Here is a 22,778-nt window from a genome sequence, read left to right as displayed (position 1 = left end):
CTTCATCCTGCCCTCCGCTTATTCATCACTGAGGCCTCTGAACACACACACAGAAGGTGCCAGAGGAGATCAGGTTGGCAAAGCAAAGAGCGCCAGCCGTAGCTACATTAAGGAAAACCTCCTTGTCGGACCCAAGAAGCAGGAACACAAAGCAAGAGGCCACACCACCGCCTGGGTGAGATGCTGTTTACATTTTTTAAACTTTCAAATTCTATTGATTTCTAGCAAAACAATCCTTCCCCCTCCAACACTTTTTTGCCGCACAGCGTGGCATATGGGATCTTAGTTCCCTGAGCAGGGATCAAACCTGCGTCCCCTGCACTGGAAGCAGAAAGTTTTAACCACTAGGCCGCCAGGGAAGTCCCCCAAACACTCTATTTCTTGCATAATTCTCTGAGATGATCTAAGTTGTGCCTGCAGTGTTTGAAAGAAAAAAAAAAAATTAAGATTGTTCCTGTTTAGTTAACTCACTTCCAGAAACAACTTTGGCACAAGGGGCAGTTCAGCCCCTTTCCCAAAGACATTGCAGACAAGTCAGACAAAAGACAGAGAGTTACAGCCAAGGATGGAAAACACAAACCAGACCACAACAGGTAAAAGACAAATGCCCCCTAAATTCTATACTATAAGCAAAACAACCCCAAACAAATGTAAAAACAAAAAAAAAGAGTGAAACTTACAGAATTTCTATCAAATTAGAAAAACAGAAACTTTTACAGACGACCTTGAAAATGGAAGAGTTACCTTCTTGTCGGGTTTTGGCGCGTTTTGAATAGAATTTAGAGCTTGCCTTTTATACTCAAGTTTCTCATTTAGTTCTCGCAGCTTGTTCACAGCAAAGCTGGCTTGTTCATTAACCCGACTGGAGCCTTCATCCACAGCCTCCTCGCCGACCTCACCTCCCGAGTCCTGGGGGAGAACGTCACATGAACCACCGCATCTCATAATGATAGAATATTCCCTCCGTGTTACCTACACTACAGGCTCTAGGTCAGGACAACACACCGCTCCAAATCACTGGGTTCCACTAAGAAAGGAACCATAGTAGAAAGCCTAGAAGCAGCCTGCTTTTTCTCAGCAAAGTGAAAAATCACAGTATTTAGAACCAAAGTAACTGGTATTTGGAATTGCAGTGAAAAAAGAAATATTTAATAGCCTAAAAAAAGGAGAAAAAAAAATTCCATATTGTTATCTCCCAAATGGGAACCTGCACAGAACAAGGGAAGGCAACTGAGTTATCTTTCCAACTAAACCCAGATGTTCTGTGCCTAAACTCTGACCAAACAATGCTGGGACCTGGCTTGCTTGCTTTTGGTCTCCTAGGATATTATGAAAAATTCATATGAGTCTCTTTAAAATCAGTTCAGTTCAGTGGCTCAGTCATGTCCGATTCTTTGCGACCCCGTGGACTATAGCATGCCAGGCTTCCCTGTCCATCACCAACGCCTGGAGCTTTTAAAATAAAATTTCCAAATTCTCTAGTGAAGGTATTTTTAGCATATACTTTGGTCAGTCCTTCTTTTAAAGTGCATTTTTACTAATCAAGAGGTAGATTATTTTACAAGTTAGATAGTTAACACTTGAAAGTGACTTAAGATTCATAAAGAACTATATAATTTGGGAAAAACCTGAATAGATTACCAACAAACAGCATGTTAGTAATTAGATTCATGAGCAGCCAGAGCATGAAAGAACTGCTGGGGACTGTCTTATGGTTCATTTACTCCTTAACTTTCTTCCAGAGTTTTTTCTTCTAGTTTTTCTTACTTGTAACAAACAGTAAAGAGAAAAAATGTCAAAGGAAAATATTAATAATCATAGAACACCAAGCTGTTTTCATTTTTGTATATTCTTCCTAATTCTTGTCCATGAGTATATATGACATTACTCTATGCCTTATATACATTCAAGAGGGTATTCTGCCTTTCTCATGAAATACATTACTACAATGTTGCATATTTGAGGGTACTGTAATCTTCAAAATTATAATTGCCATGGCTGCAGAGTATTCTATGAATTGATAATAAACTGAGGCATATTCCTATCGCTACTCCTGCTGTGGGCTGATTATGCTTTTTGGCCATCCCAGATGTGTTAAACTCCACAGTGCATAAACCTTTTCCCCCCTACATTTTAATTATTTTCATAGGATAAAGTTCTAAAAGTGAGACTACTAGGAACTTTCAAAAGATCAGTGATACATGTCACCCTTCTTTGAATCCTAGGTGATGCTGGACATTTTTCATGTTTGTTTACGATTTATTGCCTATCATATCAATGGTCAATTCAAGTCTTTACTCAATTTTTGTGTTGGATATTCATGCTTTTACGAATCTGAATAAACTGTTCACAACATTTACACATCAACCATTTTAATTTTTGAGTTCAAGATCAGTTTGTTTTAGCTGTGCTATTCTAAAAATAAAATGCAATGCATAATGATCAATTAGTTTAGTGGTTTTGTTCACTGAAAATGTAAAGATCCATAATAGAACTTTTAAAAAAAAAGTCTGAATGAAGTTCAGAGACATCCACTTCTAAAACTATCATGAACAAGCACTTGACTCCTCAGGGCATGAGACATAGTGAAGTGGACAGAAAGAGAGAATCCAAGATAAATTACAATCTTTCTATGTAAGGTGACTCTAAAACACTTTTTCTTTGTACTTTCAAAACCTTCAAACTCATATAAATCATTAGTAGTAAAAGGGAGATGGCCATTGGGCTACCCAAAATGATCTATTATACTCTAAGAAAATTAGACGTCAGGTATGGTTGGACAAGGTTTCTTTCAAAACATCTTAATTTCAACTGATCTTGTTTAAACTCCAAAGTATTTCCTGCAGGTCTTCCTACATTCTCTACCTCTCATCTTCTCCCCATCCTTTTTGTCTGGTCTTGGGCTAGACTGTCAAGCCACTGATTCTCTTAGCTGGCCTAAGTCACAAGTGTCTCCCCCGCCCCCCAAGTGTCCTGCCTCACTTTTCAGAAACCACACTCCCATGTGTCTCAGGCAGGGGAAGGAGGTCTCTGACTCAGTGCTGGGTAATGGTACCCAGCCGGTCAGAAGGACAAAGAAAGAAGCACCAACCAGAAGCAGTGAGGCACTTGGAAGTCCTATATCTTACAAGATGAAGGCGCACACCCTATCTGACTCCCACAATCTGCCCCCACCTAGTCACGTTCAACGCGTAACCACTCGAAAGGCGGCAGAAAGGTAAATGAGACTCACCACTTCATCCTTGTTGGAAACCAACTGTGAGATGTGTTTTTCTTCCTCTTTCATCATCAGTTTCTCATACAGGTCGCTGACAATGAATGAAGGGTAATACCTGTCCTTCAGGGTCTCATAAACGTCTCCCTGGATTTTGCAGAACACTTCGATCCCTTTATTGCCCACAAGACACTGCTGGATTTCTTTGTAAAGTGACTTTTCCACTGATATTTCTTTGCTCTCCACGAAGAAATTCTGGTAAATTTCACCAACCAGTTGTGGGATTTCATTCTGAAAAGATGGGAAGATAAGGAAAGTATGAAATACTGTCTCTGAGAAAAACTATTTTCTTCCAAATTCTCTGCATTTTAAAGGTGGAAGGAAGACACCTGGAATGCAGGGTGAGTGTGCAGCGTTGTGGGCACATTCAGGGCCAAGAGGTGAGCATCAGACCCTGAAAAAACCCAGCTGAGACCTCAAAAGGAACACTTTACACTGAACAGTTAACAAATATAAATTCTTTTTAATGCTGGAAGGCAAAAACAAAGAATGAGAACAGTTCTCTTCTTGCAGTGGATTCCCTTCTCATAAATCTCAGTTTCACAGGAATACAATTCATCAGCTAAATTTAATTTGACTTTTCCATCTAATATAAATAGAGGTGCCAACTTCCCACTCCAGAAGAAAGTCAACAAAATAATTGTGGAAGTAAGAGACATGTTCTTCAGAATGATGACTTACTACATTGTAATCAAGCTATGTCTTAAACACTACACTTAGGTCACAGCCATCCTACTTTGAATGTGCAAACATCTCTTACATCTGATTAACAGAACCTTTACATTTCCGCTAGAGATAACTCTAGGAATGACGCAAAGTCTTTAATAGTAGCAAAAAAAAATGAAGACAAATGACTTAATGAATACTATGAACATAACTAGCATCATGGAACTTTTACATCCTAATCAGCATTGCTAGATAAAAATATAGTTATTTGAGGAAGCTATACCCTCTTACTGTACTGATATTTTTCAATACTTTAGGACATTTTTTAGATTGCTCTTTACAGTATTCTTCTGATAGCAGCCAAAGCCAAGTCTGTAGTCAAGTCTGGTAGATAAAATATGTAATAAAGCTGGCTAGTACAATATTGAGTAAAATGAGGTCATTGATGTGTCATAAATTAACACTGAAAGAAATTTTTAAGATTTCAAAATACTATGAGACTGGATTTAGTTCCCTAATCAACACAGTCTGTGATTTATGATGTATTCTAAGTTGGTGTTAAGCTCCAGCAATATTCATACTAAGTGTAAATAAATAATTTAATGTACACAGTGCTTTTTGGGCTTATTTTAATAAGCCTCTCAAAATGTATGTATTATATATGCTGTATATATAGTTATATGTTTGTAGACATATATTCACAGATATGTATTTCACATTCTTCAACTTAATTCTTAAATATATATTGAGAACTCGCCAAGCACAAAACACAAGGCTCATTATTGGGCTTTCCACTGTAATAGGCATCCATAATCAAGAATTATTTTTTGTCTTCCTTAACACAATCATTTTAAATAAAATAAAAGGACAGTTAAGTGTGCACATTACAATATTAAAAATAACAAGGTTATGACAATGAGGTACAGGTGATAAGACCAAACTTATAATAGCAAAGTGGGTAGGACGTGCCTTTTTATAATGAATTACAAAATAACTACCTGAAATTAAATTCAGTGATTGTGTACATTTGTAAATCTTTTCTCCTTGACTACACATTTAAAAGCACTTTCTGTAAAAATAAAATCTAATTTTATTTACCATTATGGGCGAGAACATAATGCCAATAATGTGTCTGGTTTACAATATTCTTTTAATGTATCGCTTATCTTACAGCTTTATTGAAAAACACAGATACACTGCCTAAAACACAAGTTTTCATCGGCCAGTGATTAACATTCCTTTGGACCTATACATCCTACCTTGCTAGCATTCTTTAAACACTCCACAGACTCCCAAAAGCTAATCAGAGCTCTCTTGTCAATCCTTTCCATGTACGTTCGAAACTGCTCCCGGTAGACAGTGTTGGCCAAGATGTCTTCAAACTGAAGAATCTATGAAGAGAATTTAATTAAGAGTTTTTAAAAACCCAATTTTAAATATCAGTTCACTTTGACTTCCAAAGGATTCATTTTCACATTCAGGAAAAAAAGAACGCCTCATTTTCTAAGGTCACAGTAAATGTCACAGAGGGCCTGTTTCACCTCCCTAAACTTTAAATTGAAAAAGCTTACTGAATACTCAAAGTGCACATATTCAAAAAAATATCAATTTTTCATTAACCGTTAGCTCATTCAGCAAAGGATTTATTTGGCTTCTACTCGGTATCAGGAGCATTTCTAGGAAACAGATAAAAATCCCTGCCTAACATGAGGGACTGTTGAAAGCAACCATGCTCATAGTAGAAAAAGTCAAGAGAGATGTTTAAAAGACAAGGTAGCTGGACTCGAATAAATCAGTATTTTTGTTTTCCATCCTATTTTCATATAGGCAAGGAAATCTGTGAATGATTTCATACCTTGCCTTTTTGTTTATAATATCACATTCATTTAAAAAACTCTTCTATGTATCATTTTAATTGACCCATAAGAGTCCATTGTATGTCTAGCATTCTAGTCACACTAGCTCAAACAAGTGGAATCAAAATGTCATAAATTCTTTTTTTTCCCATTTACTTTTATTATTTGGAGGCTAATTACTTTACAATATTGTAGTGGTTTTTGTCATACATTGACATGAATCAGCCACGGATTTACATGTATTCCCCATCCCGATCCCGCCTCCCACCTCCCTCTCCACCCGATCCCTCTGGGTCTTCCCAGTGCACCAGGCCCGAGCAAAATTCTTTACTTAGGCAAAAATTCGTAAGTTTTCTAAAACATATATATTGTACACATTATTTATATGTAACAAAAACTTCTCTACTATGCTTGATAAAGGCTTGAGATTTCTAATTTTAAAAAACAGATATGCAACAAGCAACAAAGGTTTACTGTGTAGCACTGGGACCTATAGTCAATATCTTGTAATAATTTATAATGGAAAATAATTTCAAAAATAATATATGTGTATATGTATTCAGTCCAGTTGCTCAGTCGTGTCTGACTCTTTGTGACCCCATGAATCGCAGCACGCCAGGCCTCCCTGTCCATCACCAACTCCCGGAGTTTACTCAAACCCATGTCCACCGAGTCGATGATGCCATCCAGTCATCTCATCCTCTGTCATCCCCTTCTCCTCCGGCCCCCAATCCCTCCCAGCATCAGGGTCTTTTCCAGTGAGTCAACTCTTCACATGAGGTGGCCAAAGGATTAAAGTTTCAGCTTCAGCATCAGTCCTTCCAATGAACACCCAGGACTGATCTCCTTTAGGATGGACTGGTTGGATCTCCTTGCAGTCCAAGGGACTCTCAAGAGGCTTCTCCAACACCACAGTTCAAAAGCATCAATTCTTAGGCACTCAGCTTTCTTCACAGTCCAACTCTCACATCCATAAATGACCACTGGAAAAACCATAGCCTTGACTAGATGGACCTTTGTTGGCAAAGTAATAATCTCAGCTTTTTAATATGCTGTCTAGGTTGGTCATAACCTTCCTTCCAAGGAGTAAGCGTCTTTTAATTTCATGGCTGCAGTCACCATCTGCAGTGATTTTGGAGCCCAGAAAAATAAGTCAGCCACTGATTCCCCATCTATTTGCCATGAAGTGATGAGACCAGATGCCATGATCTTAGTTTTCTGAATGTTGAGCTTTAAGTCAACTGTTTCATTCTCCTCTTTCACTTTCATCAAGAGGCTTTTTAGTTTCTCTTCACTTTCTGCCATAAGAGTGGTGTCAATCTGCATATCTGAGGTTATTGATATTTCTCCCGGCAATCTTGATTCCTGCTTGTGCTTCTTCCAGTCCAGTGTTTCTCATGATGTACTCTGCATATAAGTTAAATAAGCAGGCTGACAATATACAGCCTTGACGTACTCCTTTTCCTATTTGGAACCAGTCTGTTGTTCCATGTCCAGTTCTAACTGTTGCTTCCTGACCTGCATATAGGTTTCTCAAGAGGCAGGTCAGGTGGTGTGGTATTCCCATCTCTTTCAGAATTTTTCACAGTTTATTGTGATCCACACAGTCAAAGGCTCTGGCACAGTCAATAAAGCAGAAATAGATGTTTTTCTGGAACCCTCTTGCTTTTTTGATGATCCAGCGGATGTTGGAATTTCATCTCTGGTTCCTCTGCCTCTTCTAAAATCAGCTTGAACATCTGGAAGTTCACGGTTCACGTATTGCTGAAGCCAGGGTATATGTATTATTGAATCGCACACACACACACACACAAATTCTACGTTTTGAAATTAAAAAAAAAAAAGTCCGACGTATGGAAGTTTCATAATTACCCCTTCATTTACTATTTTGAGTGCTTACATTATAAGAAAAACCACTACCTGAAGACACAGTGTGATCAATCTTGAGCATCGACCACTAAAGAAAAAGTGGATGACCTTTATAGTAATTCAGGACTTAACAAGGAGAAATGCCTCAAATTAATTTAGAAGGAATTTAACTCCTATATCCTTAGTTATCTATTTAGTAATAAAAATGATGTCTAAGTATAACGCAATAAAAGGAAAACTTACATTTAAGATTCTTAAAAATAACATTGTAAAAGATGGAAAAATTTCAGAAATGTTATCAGTAAGATTTTTCTAAAATCAAGTGCCTGTGATCAATGCATGTTCACCTCCTCTGCCATGGACAGCAAGTCTTCAATCTGCTTTGTGGGCAGAAAGGGGCAGGCATTTTTCTAGCAGCTTTTGGTAACTAATTAAAGGAATGACCATCCCTTGCTACAGATCATCAATACTTAGGATGTAGTGTACAAACTTTGGGAAATCACAGAATGTCTCCTCACTTCAGGTAAACCTACCAGGGAAGCATTTTAAAGTACAAATCCTAACTGGACAGGCTCCAAAGAAGTCTGAAGGCTCCCCTATCGATTCTAACAGGAATGACAGATTACTCGGAGAACAACCCATCCGCAACACTGGGAGGAGCTGAGCAGGAGAGACATCCAACAGTTCTAAGGACGTCTTCCCAGTATAATCTCACAGACTGAAATGAATTCCAAGTTAGATACAAATTCTTGTATTCGCAAAATTAAGCCCAAAACACCTTCTAAAATATCAGTCGCTTTTATTCTCTCATTGTGTCTTATGAACACTCTTATGTTTAGTTCTAAAAGGGCACACATAAACAAATGACAGTAGACCTATCTCAAGTCTAATTCAACATCTGATACATTTCATATCTTAGCTGGTGAATTAACTTTAAGTTCTCTACTCCAAGTATTTTGCTTTTGTTTTTAATTTTCTCTTGAAGCCTGCATAAGCCTTTCCCTGAGGAAAACGGACACTAACGGTGCGGGTCTGGGTGACCAGGATGAATAGATGGCACACTTTTGAGTCAAATATGTTAACATGAGAACTCAGTCTCAGTGCATTAATGCAGTGAACTCAGTCTCATTGCATTAATCTGAGATGAGCTATTCTCAGTAATTCTGAGACTTGGTGCAGAAGTGGAAAAGAGAACATTGACTAGGTCAAAGTGGACACTACTGATCAATAGATGATTTAAAAATATAAGTATAGTATGACAAAACCCACTGAAATGTTGTGAAGTAATTAGCCTCCAATTAATAAAAAAATAAAAAGAATAAAAAATAAAAATTTAAAACTAAAAAAAAAAATATATATATATATATAAGTATATACACACAACATAATATCAATTACCATTGACTAAGGGCTTCCATATAGCAAACACTATGCTCTTGTTAATTTCCTCTGTTGGATTAACACATTTCTTTCTGTCCTAAAACCTCTGGTAATTCTGGGAGGGGTGCTGCCACAAATAATCTCTGGGCAGAAGACAAAAAACTGTCCCGGTGGATGTTTCATGTGCCAGAGGCCATGGAGTGTTTCAGGCTGGAGGGTGCCCTGTGATCATTCTTTATTCCCCGTCAGGGATTTTTATTTACTCTTTTCACTACATCCCAGTCCCATTGGATCTGGTTTCATGATGCGTATGCTATTAACTTAGTTTTATGTTTTGTGTGTGTTGTCTCTTAACTCACAGGCTAATTTTTCTCTAGGAAATACATCCCTATAGCATTCAAAAGGACTGCAAGGCCTAGAATAGTAAGTAAATGTTCTCCTGAAACACACAACGTGTTACCAAGAGCGACCCAGGCCCAAGATTCTCCAGCCGTGGAATATCCACAATATACTCATGAAATTGTCTATAGCAGACTAAAGAGAATGTGGAGAACTAGGATCCTGGGAATGATGTTTTATCCTGAAAGGAGAGTTCACAATTGGATTCCTCTTACATTTATGACATCACTAAAACATACCCCGGAATAATTAATGCCAGTTATAACAGATGTTTATTGAGTGCTCATTATACACCAACTACCGTGCTTATCATTTTATGTGGATTATTTAATTCCATGATTATCATGCCCTGTATGGTCTGTACACTTATTGTTACTTTACAGAGTACAGAGAAGCTAACTGACTTGCCCAAAGTCAATCCCCAGTGAACCTGGGATTAACAGTCAGGCTTTCTGACTCTATAGCATAACTTTTTTTTTTTAACTTTTTATTTTATACTGGAGTATAGCTGATTAACAATGTCGTCATAGTTTCAGGTGGACAGCAAAGGGACTCGGCCACACATGCACACGTATCCATCCTCCCAGCCAGGCGCCACATCACACGGAGCTGAGTTCCCTGTGTTCCGCGCAGGTCCCTGCTGTTACCCATTTTAAACACAGCAGTGCGTGCATGTCCATCCCAAACTACCCGTTCCCCCAGCCCACAATAAAATACTTACTCTTCTTAAGAAATTACCTGATTTGTATTCAGGCCAAAAGATTTAACAAACTAAAAACAGTGTGGGAGTCAAGAAGGAAAGCTGGGTTGAGAGCTCTGTAAGAACTTCAGGAGAAAGTCAGGGAGACTTTTTCCATTCAAGTGCAGGGTCCTCAGCTACACTCAGGTTTGGGGATCAACTAGACCTGGGTTTTTATGTAGTTCTGTCTCTTCCTATCCACATGGCCTTATTAGATAATTTACTTACACCAACTGTTTCTTCATCTTTTGTAAAATGGAGACACGGAGTACAGACTCATAGCATTCTGGCGAGAGCTAAGTAAAATAACCTCTAAGAGGCCTTCTGCTTCACTGCTGGTAATTTCTATCCAATTAGTAGTGAGTAATCTGATTGGGCCCTTGAAAATACAAACATGTTCCTCTGGGATGGTGGGAGGACAAAAGGGAGACAGGAAAACAAACACAGGCGTGTACACACACACGCATCTCACACCTCCCGATCACACCAATTACCACTCGCGGAAGGCAAGGACACCAAGAAAATGTGGCTACCTGACTCCTAAAAGTAAACATGTGAGTTTATGTTAGGGAATACATGTTTCAGGTTAAATACCAAGAAGTGAAAGCACTGTCTATATGATTACATCAGTGCTCATAACAAACACGAAATGGCAAAACAAGAAACCGCCAAGATCTACCTTCTGGCTTTGAGGCCCTTCCCCCTCGTCGAAGGCCCCGTCCTCCTGCTGGTCGTAGGCAGGGCCTCCCAGGACTCTGATCCTCTTCTCACACTGCTTCTTCGCCACAGTCAGCTGGTTAATGTACCTTTTCACGTTCCTGGCCCTCAGGAGATCGGCCTTCATGGCGGCGGTTTCTTTACCTTGAATGAGACGACCATGGGCGGTCGGCAGTCAGAGGACAAAGTACCAAAGAGGGAAGGAACACGGTGACGCTGGGCCAAATTTGTGAAAACTTGGGGATGAAAGTTTGCCGTTTGTGACATGGACAGACCTGGGGGTCATTATATTTAGTGACATAAGTCAGAGAGAAAAAAAAAAAATCCTGTATGCTTTCACTTATATGTGGAATGTAAAAAAATACATGAATAACAAAAAAGAAACAGACTCACAAATAATAAACTAGTGGTTACCAGAGCGAAGAGGAGTGTGGGGAGGGTCCATACAGGTGAAGGGGATTAAGAGGTACAAACTACCAGGTATAAAATAAGTAAGTTACAAGGACAGAACATATAGAACAGGAAACAGAGCCAACATTTTATAATAACTATATGGTATATAATCTATAAAAACAGTGAATCACGATGCTACAGGGCTGTCTTTGGATCTGCCTCTCCTGGACACTAATGGTCTCTGGTGACCAGCTTCCTGAACACACTGGGTAGCTTTCTGTGGGGCTTTAATATCCATTATCTCAGCAGACCCCCCAAGAATCTGCCTGGCTCTGTTTCCTGTCCTCTTCAGGTCCCTATTTCAGAGCTCAGCAAAGACATCTCTGGTCATCCTCTTTCTACCTGCAACCTCTACCCTAAAACACCAGTCTTCTCCCGCTCGGCTTTATACTTTTTCTATAGCATGACTGCCATACCACCTATTTGACTTACTTATCCTCCAAGTATGTCCTCATAAAAGTAGCATTTTGCTTGTTTGTACACCACTGTACCACCAGCACCCACAACAGTGCCCGGCTACACAGTGAGGACTCAGGGAACGCGCTGAGTGGAGGCATGATCTGTGTCAAATGTTACCAAGGGTTCAATATAACAGAGCTAAAGTTCTGCTGAGTCCTCGCTGTGCATTAGGTACTGTGCTCTCTCTCGAGCCCAGGCCGTGAAGGAGACAACCAGGGTGAGACGCCTCACCTCCCGCCCTTTACCTTACTCCAACACGGCGTCTAGCCTTCCCTGCCGCCAATCTGCTGTGGCCAAGACCACGAGTGGACAAGTCCTGTGGACGGCTGTCAGCAGACTCTGGAATCAGATTAGAATTTGGTCTCTGCCACCATGAGCTCTGCGGTCTCAGGGAGACTTATTTAAAAAATTTAACTTAAAAATATTTACAATGGTTTGCTTCCTTAAGCTGACATTATGTAATTTAAAGCAAAAGCAAAAAATTCACACGAGATTAATTTTTAAAAAAGACTAAGCATTGAGCCCCTCCTTGTGGAGAAGGGACTACCTTTGCACACATAACCTGCAGGCAGGGAGGGGCAGGGGCTGAGGGCAGGCTTTTTTCTTTTAAATGGGTGAGAGATTATCTGGTTTTAGTGCTGGTGGAAGGAAGCAGTTATGAAGGAAACAGGCTACAGGTGGGAGGGTGGTACCCAGTGGACAGTGAGGAAGGAGGCTGGCTTTGGGGAAGGCCGCCCCTCCCTGCGGTGACAGGAAAGCACAGGGATGGATGCGGACACCAGCCATTCTGGACCCGGTGTCGGGAGCTGCAGCAGTTCCCTTCCTAGGAGTCTGCTGTCTGGAAGCAGGGAGTGAGGCTATCCGCTCAGAGAAGTGTTAGCCATTCAGTCGTGTCTGACTCTGCAATGTCGTGAACTGTTGCCCACCAGGCTCCTCTGTCCATGGAATTTTTTAGGCACGAACACTGGAGTGGGTAGCCATTTCCTTCTCCAGGGTATCTTTAGACCCAGGAATCGAACCTGCGTCTCAAGCTAAGCAGGCAGATTCTTTACCATGGAGCCCCCAGGGAAGCCCTCACACACCCGGGGCGACCGCCAGTTCCCCAGCGTGCTCGTCACCACCCTCAGGTCACAGAGCCAGGCTGTGCAGATGCTTACACCCACGCCTGGACAGGCTGCACACGTCCGACGGAAGAGCTCAGGGCAGGGCCGCAAGGCTCGGCCTCCATCAGAGCAGCCTTTCCCGACACGCGTCACCAACGGTCAGAGCAGAACTCGGGTCAACAGTCAGCCCCGTTCAAGGGGGTCTATCATGTGTCACAGGGTGCTTTCACACGTGTAACTGAGGCGAAGGGGACGACAGAGGGTGAGGTGGTTGGATGGCATCACGGACTCAACGGATGTGAGTTTGGGGATGGACAGGGAGGCCTGGCGTGCTGCAGTCCATGGGGTCACAAAAAGTCGGACACAACCGAGCGACTGAACTGAACTGAACTGAGGAGGCATTTTCATCTGACGGCAATGATGGATTCTGTGTGCCCTGTGCTCGGCTGACAGGGAGGCCCTGCTCAAAGAATTGAACTCAGCATCTCGAGAGGAAAAGTAGCATTTCAGAGCCCTCTTAGTGGGAAGATAAATGTTGGATGTATGGTAGAAACCAACACAATATTGTAAAGCAATTATCCTCCAATTAAAAATTTTAAATAAAGTAACTGTTAGTCTGTCTCCAAATTAGCATACTGCAAACTGAAATTATTCGTAGATGTACCTGAAGAAATACATGCTTGGAATTGTGACTTTTTCAGAAAACCTTTGTTTTTTTCTGCTTCCAAAACTCACGTTATTCCCATTATACTTAGATTCTAAGGAGCTTAAATTCCCACAGTTGCATTCCATGACTCTGCACTGATTACATTTATTTTAAAAAGATTTAAAGCATATATGCTTAAACTAGTTTGCACTGGTTACATTTATTTTAAACATGCTACACATATATTCTTAAACTCTAAATTCTGTGCATAATCTTTAAGCTACTTTAAAATGCGAGGACAAAAAGTTGCCTTTTATAAAATAAACCTAGACCACAATTTTAACTTTAGGTTAAAACAGGCTAATCAAGAGAGACACAGAGGAAGAAACTGATATACACTTAACACAAACATAACACAAACACATTCTTCTCCTGAGAAGGCTTAAAAGTCTTTCTAAAAGGACAAAAACAGGCAAATTCCAAAGGGAAGGGAGAAAGAGAATAAACCTTTCCCTAAAACCCAGCTGCCGAGCTGAGGAAACATCCCAGAGTCCTGCTGGGGTGTCCCCTGCTTGCGTGAATGTGTTCTGTTTGTTGAGAGCCAAAGTCATTGTCCGACATTTGTCCGACTTAGCAACAACAAAGCTTGTTGCTAACAAATGCAACGGCAGTTTGTTGCTCAGACAATTCTGTTTATTTTTTGCCTCAGAAAACTAATGCCACGTTCAGGACTTAATGCCTAACAGGGCGCTGCTGCAGTGCATGCGACTGTTGTGCAAAAAACCTAGGAAATCCAGCGAGGGAGATGAATACGCTTCTTTGTGACCTGAGGACCCGTCCGGCCAAGAAGTCCTCTCATCAAGAGAAGCGTGGGCCAGGGGGTGGATGACACACTGCCGGGTGCACGCCGGCCTCCTGCGGCTGCGTCTGCTGAGCCCGAGGCAGCGCCGGGTGCCGTTAAGCCGGGTGAGTCACGCAACGTTTAATCGAGGTTAAGGAAGAAGGCTGAGGCCACAGACGGGGCCGCGTGACAACGGGGTGGCAGCAGCTCTTTACATGGGCGCCAGGAAGAACACGCAGGCGCCGTAATGTCTAAAACAACGCGTTATCAGTGTTTACTGGCTCCCCTCCTAGCAAGCCAGTTCTGCTGAGGTGAGAGCAAAAGGGAAGGGGGTCTTTTGCTGGAAGAGAGATCTGGGTTAGACCTCAGAGGAACTCCCTGCGGACACCGCAGGGGACCGGTGACCTACATCACAGAGCCCTTTGGGCCATAAGCCTTCCGCCCACGATACAGTTCCCACCTCCAATGTGGCAAAGGGCAGGGAAGCGACTTAGCGCAAACCAAGGCCCCAGGAGCGGCACCAGTGAAGCTGGAAGAAAACGGCACCCCTCATCTGCCAAGCGCTAAGAAGCACCCACAGCAGAGTGTTTCTTTTCTCACGTCAGGCTCCAAGGCGCAGCCTAACCGCGGCGGCCTCGGCGGGCTGCCTGAGGAATCCCACGGAGGACACACGGGCTCGGAACCAGTGACCTTCCGGGCGGCTAAACCTTCCCTGTGGGGCTGTCCCGTGTGTGGCGGAATGTCTCGCAGCCTCCCTGGCCTTTACCACTAGATGCCAGAGGCACCCCTTCCCCCGGGCGACAACCAGAAACGTCTGCAGACCTTGTTCAATGCCCCCTGTCCCCCGGGAGGCAAAACTGTACCCCCCACCGCATTGGGAGGATTACCACAGAGGTACAGCTCCTAAGGGGGTGCAGGAGGCAAGGCTGCGCTTGCCCACCCCCCGGGGCTCCCCAGCATGTGGTTCTGCCCCCCACGACGCACAGGTCTCCTCAGGCCCCCCAAGCAGTGGAGGGAAGGGATGTTCGGGGCTCCTCCCTAGCAGAGGTCAGGCCTCCGTCCACACTGACAGGCTGACAAGTCTTGGAAATCTTTTGTGTACACTGAAACAGATGTTTCAGTAAAAGGTCCTGAGAGGGGGGTTCAAGAAACAGGTGTGTATTTACTTAGGGACTAGTGAAGTTTCAGAAGGAGAAATGCCTTTTCTTCTGAACGCAGAGCTGACGGCAGTTCTCAGTAGTTACCGATCGTCACAGACTTTCTCAAAGTTATCTGAAGATCACCTCAAAAGCTGCCCAGGAACTAACGCAATATTTACCTTACTTTTCAAGTTAGGGCCGGTAAGCTTTTAAAAAAAAAAAAAACAACAAGTGGGATTCTCTTCACAGCAAACACCTGAAGTTTCATTGTCGAGTGTGCCACTCCCCCTTCAGCAGGAAGGATGCTTGAGGAATGAGTAGAGGCCGAGCAGGAGCTCTCAGGGGAGCCTCTCCTGTTACAGCGGAGAAGACGAGAGATGGCGAGGGCCGGGCGAGGCCCAGGCCGGGTGCCTGCAGCACACCTTTTATTTGCGTTTCCTTCCTTAAATACATCAAGTGCTGAAACTTCCAGCATTTTCCTCGGTTGAAGGCCCTCCAACATGCTTGCAACAGATTTTTAAAGTAGTAAGGCCCCATCAGTTAAATCCACACGTCAGATTACCAGGAGAGGCCTGCTCCCAGAGTAGAACGTGACTTGAGCAGAGAGGAGGCAGAGACCGAAACCACAGCTCCGGCGCAGACGGCTTCCGAGTTCCGCGGGGGACTCTCAGAGCACCCGCCTGCATGAGCCATCAGGGCAGTGGGAAGAGTGCAGGTCACGTGGGTTCAAGCCCCACTAACCACGCACTTGCTGAAAACCTCTGGACCTGACCTTTACCTGAATTAATACAGGTTCTTAGGACGTATGATGACTGAAGTTTTCTGTGGGGAGAAGGTGGGAGCGGAGTTGGATATACAAATTATGAGACTACAGAGAGCATTCCCTAGTGGCTCAGCCGCAACGCGGGAGACCTGGGTTCGACCCCTGGGTTGGGAAGATCCCCTGGAGGAGGGCTTGGCAACCCACTCCAGGAATCTGGCCTGGAGAATTCCATGGACTGTGTATTCCACATGATCACAAAGAGTCAGACACGACTCTTTCACTTTCACAAGGAGCATAGGGCTTCTTCAGATGGTAAAGAATCTGCCTGCAATGCGGAGACCTGGGTTCGACCCCTGGGTTGGGAAGATCCCCTGGAGGAGGGCTTGGCAACCCACTCCAGGAATCTGGCCTGGAGAATTCCATGGACTGTGTATTCCACATGATCACAAAGAGTCAGACACGACTCTTTCACTTTCACAAGGAGCATAGGGCTTCTTTAGATGGTAAAGAATCTGCCTGCAATGCGGGAGACCTGGGTTTGATCCCTGGGTTGGGAAGATACCCTGGAGAAGGGCATGGCAACCCATTCCAGTATTCTTGTCTGGAGAATCCCTATGGACAGAGGAGACTGGCGGGCTACAGTCCATGGGGTCACAAAAGAACTGGACGTGACTTAGCAACTAAACCACCACCACCAAAGAGAGCGTAATGGAAGAGGCTGAGCCCCTGGCCACAGGGAGAGATGGGACGGGGCTGCGCTGAATGCTGGCTCCCGGCACCACCGCACTCAGGGTGGGAGGGCTGGGCAGACAGAAACCCTAGCAAGGGCCCTGCAGCAACGGCCTGCGGTGTAAGTCTAGGTCATTCATAAGTTAGAAATTGTGTCACATTACTGCAGTGCTAGGAAACCAGAGCACTAGAAAGGGCTCTGAGAAGTCCTCTAGAGTCTACAGAGTAGCTCCTTCCTTTGGGCAGGGACGCTTTTAAATCCAAAATCAGATAAGAAATATGATTCAAAAAATTATTCCTAATGGAAATCATTAATGGTTTTTATCAACAAGTAACTCTGTGTGTATACATATTCAGTATATTCTGAAGTTCTACAGTTCTGCTTGATATACTCAATTCCAAAACTCTCTACTTATACTAAACAAGGTGCACAATGGGCATGTCACCCCCACGTGTGCAGTATTTATAAAGAGCAGTTTCTATTAGATCAACATCCTGTCCTTTGTTGCAGTCAGCTAAGTAAATAGTACTCTTGAATCACTTTATTCTTGCTAACATTTCAGAATTCAGAACAGCAGCGAGGGAAAGAAAAAGCCTTAAAGGGAGCTGAAATAGAAAATAATAATTTAGGGTAACACGCAGGATACAATCAGATGTTCTGGGATTTTTCTTTCAAGTTTCCCACTATATTGACCCCTCTTAACAGAGTGACAGGTTTTGCTCACTACAGATGTGATGGGAACAGGGAAAGATAAACTACGGATACAAAGGGGTCCAGGCATCGGGAAGCTATGGTTTCTCAAGCAGCTGTTCTAGTAATGTCCACTCTCTTAATCACATGTCTGAACTTCCAAAGCAGGACTCTGATTCATTCCTGTTGCTACGTGTGCTGGCAGAATCCACCCTTCAAAACCACTGACCCAGGGGCCAGATCTGGGGCAGGGAGGCTCCCACCAACCAGCCCCGTGGAGACCCCCTGCCCCCTCCACTGCCTCGCAGGGTATAGCGACATCAGACTAGACATCAGGACAGTAAATCCCACGGCTTACTTACGGAGCTGTATGGTGATAACTCAGCTGGCTTACACACCTAAGAGAAGCCCATATAATTTGAAATAAAGTTGCCAGTCAATTAAAAATTAAAAAAAAAAAAAAAAAAGAGGGAGCTGAAATACTGGGCTTATTCGCCTCCAACAGCAGAGAAGACGTAGCATATGTCCCATTACTACTAGAATGCCAGCACTTGGCCAGGGTCTTAGTTTGGGCAGCTATAACCAAACACCACAGACTGGCTGAGACGGGCTGGCTGTAAACAACAGTCTGGAGACTAGGGCGCCAGCGTGGGTCCCAGTGAAGCCCCTCATGTCAGCTGCAGACTGCCAGCTTCCTTCTGGGTCCTCACACGCCGGGGGAGGTTGGGAATCTCTCTGCAGCCTCTCTCATAAAACACCAAGCCCATCCATGAGGGCTCCACCCTCCTGACCAAAGCTAACTTCCCAAATTCTGTGACCATCAAGCAGCTGATGGGATTAGTGGGTAAAAGTCAGGCCTCAGTCAATATGTTTGGCCAGAATGAATGATAAAATAAGGTCAGAGGCAAGGAAATTTTGTGAGCGCACTTAAAACTTCGAGACCAAGTGCTTCAAAAAATTTATAAATTGTGCAGTATTTATAAATTTGCTCTAAGAACCTGTTTCTCCAAATATTCCTACTTTTTCTTGCTCATAGGACAAAGATCTGAGTTAGATGGTCTCAATTTTTTTTTCTTATTTCTATGATTATTTACTTTCCCTAGAATAGTACCAGCAATTAAACTAGTTAAGACATTGTAAAGAGTTCAAAAACCACTTGATACCTTATTTCTTAAAAACATCAAAATTCCAAAAGAAAAAAGCCATCAAGAATCAAGTGAAAATTTCTACATTGTTAAAGAAAGTAATTTGGTCTTCCACTATGAACCTGAAACATTCTCAGAATTTTGTGTGGATTTGCTGGAGTTTATTGAAGCCTCAGAAGCCTTATTTGAATGTTCCTGAATATACAAAGTGAAAAAAAAAAAACAAAGTAAAGAGGTCCCCCGGCCCTCCTGTGTTATCCTGAGAAAAGTCAATGCAGAGTCAGCTAGTTATTTTGTTAAGGTTTCAGAGGGCACAGAGTTAGGTAATTTCTCCCCACCTGTTACACAGCATTTTCTCCATTGAAATCCTCGAAATACTTTCACAATTATATACCAATTCCTAATCAGTGAACAATTATAACTGAAAAAGACTTGCCTGAAACAAACATATTTATATGTAGCAACAAAATTATATTTTAGCATATTCATTCTACCTTCATAAAAAAAAAGTTCTCATCTCTAGTTTGAATCCCAAGTATTCTTAGGATCTTCCATCTGTCCATTTTTTTTTTTAAAGACTTCTTCAGTTTACTATTCACAAAGAGAACACGAAACTAAGGCTAAGGAGAAACAACCCTGGACATGAAATGTTTAGAACCGCACACAGCCTGGCAGCATCGCTACATGGTCACCTCAAGCACAGCCTGACTGTTCAGCTTCAAGGGAACAGTGCCGGCAGGTGGGGCGGCAGGGAGAGGTTAACATCCAGAACAGGCGCTTCCCAGATGCTCAGCCCGCTGAGACGCTGCCTAGATCGAGCTCTAAAACAGAGCTCTCCAAAAACTAACAAAACAATTCTATTTGGGGGGAGCCTTTTATTTTTTTTTTGGGGGGGGAGCCTTTTAATATGAGAAAAAACTATGAAACTATGTTTGTATATAAACCGAACAGCAGCATGATTCTACCCACTGATTTCAATATTCTAAAAATTATGAATACAAAGTTTATCAGGGAACACAGAACTACAAGAAGGTTTTTGTTAGGATGAAATCATACTTAACTTTCTCTTTTGCTGATACAGCAATATTTTAACGAATTTGAAATACTTAAGTGCATACTCATACATGTCAAAACCCTGCCAGGAGAGAGAAGGCAGGGACTAGACCCAGGGCCTTCGGGACGTAAAAGTGAAGAAAACGAACTGGTTCTTACCTTTGTGCCTCTTCAGCTGGGGGAAGCTGCTGATTGTTGTTGCCTCGATTATCTCCACTACAATTTGATACCTGAGTATTGAAAAGGGAGAACAATTAAAGATGGAACAGGAAGGAAAGACCATTCTCAGGGAGAATTTTAGACTCTATTTGTACTGATCAACTGTAACACAGTGAATCCTGCATAAGAATCATGAAAACCATCCAACGCGGATGAAGTCAGCGGGCTGGGTGCTGCACCATGGGCTACTCATTCCTGAGGCCTGAATGCAAGAGTCGTGAACACACCCCCACCTGCATTCCCCGTACAGAAGCGTTCCCACCTGCCCCCCACTGAAGAGGGGAACCCTGAGGTCATGATCAACTCCTCCCCTTCTTTCGCCCCACACCACTGCCCTCCCCCCCGACTACTGATTCTACCTCCTGGACCTGCACTGTCCAGGAAGGTGACCATGAGCCACGCGGGCTACTTAAATCACAATTTTAGTTCCTCGTTGCACCATCCACACTTGAAGTGCTGAGCCGCCTCATGGACCTCATAAACCACACTGGACTGTGCAGATAGACCACTTTCATCTATAACCATTACTAGAGGTTAACACTTAGGGAATATTCCATCATTATAAGATATGGTGGTTCACGGGACGTTTTCCCCCAGGAGCTGAAAGAAAAGGCAGGTGCGGAAGCTGTGGGTGATGGCTCCAGGAATATGTATGTGTGACTGAGAACACCTCTGCTTCAGGAAAAAGAAAACCTTACATTTTTAGACGAAGTACAATCCTAGAACGATGGCTATTTTGAGCACGTTCGAGTCAGGTGGGTTATAAACCCAAGTTCTCAGGGACTATTCAACTATTATTAAGGATTTTCCTAATGAAACTCATCGATCCTGAGTGTTTCTCAGCCCTTAATTATACTAAGAACCTGCTTGTAATAAAACTATGTAACATTAACTCTTTATCAGAACACAATCTTAGCAGCATTTTAAGATTTAATGCTACATCTGGCTGACTTCTATTTTTTTTTTTTTAACCCTGCCACGTGGCTTGCAGGATCCTCATTCCCCAGGCAGGGGTTGAACTCAGGCCCACGGCAGAGAAAGCCCCGAGCCCTAACCCCTGGACTGCCAGGGAGTTCCCTTGGCTAGCTTTTAGAGCCCAAGATATGTTCTTCTGCTTTTCAACTAATAGCCAGATGACTAGAACTCATCAGTCATAGCTCTTCATGGGTTCAGATTCACATCTTGTTATTTCTTCCTTTGCGTCATATGAACATCGATGCTACCCCACCCCTCAGAGCACTGGCCGGTGGTCGCCTGTGGCAGACTGCCGGCTGCCAACACCCTTCATCTCCTTCTTCCCCACTAACTGGACCACACTGATCGGGGCGAGCGAGACACCCAGCCAAAAACGCTAACCTTCTCCCGAGCAGTTAGGGACGGCCATCTGAAGTAGTTGCAGCCGACGAGCCATGAGCGGAACTGGCCGGGGGGGGCGGGGGGGGGGTGGTCCAGGAAGGCTTCCTACAGGGGCAGACTCCACGGGAAGGCCCCTTGGTCTTCTGTCCCTGCCTTTCTTTCCCCAGTTCTCCTGCTTGGGACAAGGATGCAGTGGGATGGAGGCGCAGCACCTCCGAGGATGAAAGCCACGCGGTGACGGGAGAAGACGGGAGGAGCTCAGGTGTCCAGAGAAACCACTAAGCCGTGACTGCAGCCCCGGCCTGGCCATCTCAGGACAAGCTGGTATTGAGGGTAATAAAGCCCTGACTTGTTCAAGTAACCATGTGTCAATGTGTCTCGTGGCCAAAGGCCATCTGACTAGCAGAGAGCTCTCTCAAGTCTCTGTCCATGGAGACGTTATCTCCAGGCTGAACACACATTCGGGTGATGTCCTCTAAAAGGAAGCCTTGCTAGGACATTAATGGCCATTACAGTTGTGTGATAGAGCTGCCTTCATTCCTTTATTAACGGTAAAAGATCAAGATAGTTTTTCATGTGACTTTTCCCGCCAGTTACTGAACAGATGAGGAAACAGTTTATAAGAAACATACACAAACCTGGAATCATCAGTTTAACACTCCCTAACCAAATCTTTATTTTAACCTTAGACTTAGGTTCTGCAAGCAGAAAGCACTGACTTGAATGCATGTCACCAAACTCCAAACACAGACTTGTTGTAGCAACTTCTACAAAGAGAAAGCACGAGAATAATCTACGTGGTCAATATTCTTTCATTAAACAAACACTTGTTAATTGTTTCCTAGGTTCCAGACACACAGGAGTGAGTAACACCAGTATGGTGTCTGCTTTCAGAAAGCTCCAGGGATGTATCAGACGGAGAGAACACTCAGCCTATAATATCTGTAATTATGAAGACTACATAATAGATTTTAATGATTCTAAAATACAAAATGGCAGGTACATTTATGATTGCAGGTATCTAAATATGTGGGTCTATGAACTAAGGCTACAATGCAAAACAGAGATAAAAAGGAAGGACCACCTGCATTAAAGTGGTAGAATTACAAGTCATCTTAAAACTGTTCCCAAACTATTTCTCTAGCTGAGCCAGTTCACACTTACATTCCTTCCTGCACAGGAAGCTTTCCTCCCCTCTCCATTTCTGCATGAGCCCCATCATTTCTATCCTTTAGGCTTGAAATATCATCATCTTTGATAACCGCCCTCCCGGTAAATATG

The 22,778-nt window shown here is 43.1% G+C and overlaps 1 protein-coding gene across 4 annotated transcripts in view; it reads right to left on the bottom strand.

Moving 5' to 3' along the window:
• SNX25 (sorting nexin 25) overlaps positions 1–22,778 on the bottom strand; it is a 94,563-nt gene that overhangs the window by 23,506 nt on the left and 48,279 nt on the right. For all 4 annotated transcript variants that reach the window (XM_065947504.1, XM_065947505.1, XM_065947503.1 and 1 more), the window contains exons 6-10: positions 20,082–20,152; positions 10,863–11,044; positions 5,200–5,331; positions 3,233–3,505; positions 745–909 (exon numbers count right to left, since the gene is read on the bottom strand). In XM_065947504.1, the coding sequence (XP_065803576.1) occupies positions 745–909; positions 3,233–3,505; positions 5,200–5,331; positions 10,863–11,044; positions 20,082–20,152 (823 nt within the window). The remainder of the gene's footprint in view (positions 1–744; positions 910–3,232; positions 3,506–5,199; positions 5,332–10,862; positions 11,045–20,081; positions 20,153–22,778) is intronic.

The sequence above is a fragment of the Muntiacus reevesi genome, chromosome 10 (assembly GCF_963930625.1).
Source record: "Muntiacus reevesi chromosome 10, mMunRee1.1, whole genome shotgun sequence".
Taxonomy (NCBI): domain Eukaryota; kingdom Metazoa; phylum Chordata; class Mammalia; order Artiodactyla; family Cervidae; genus Muntiacus; species Muntiacus reevesi.
This window is presented reverse-complemented; position numbering and strand designations above follow the sequence as displayed.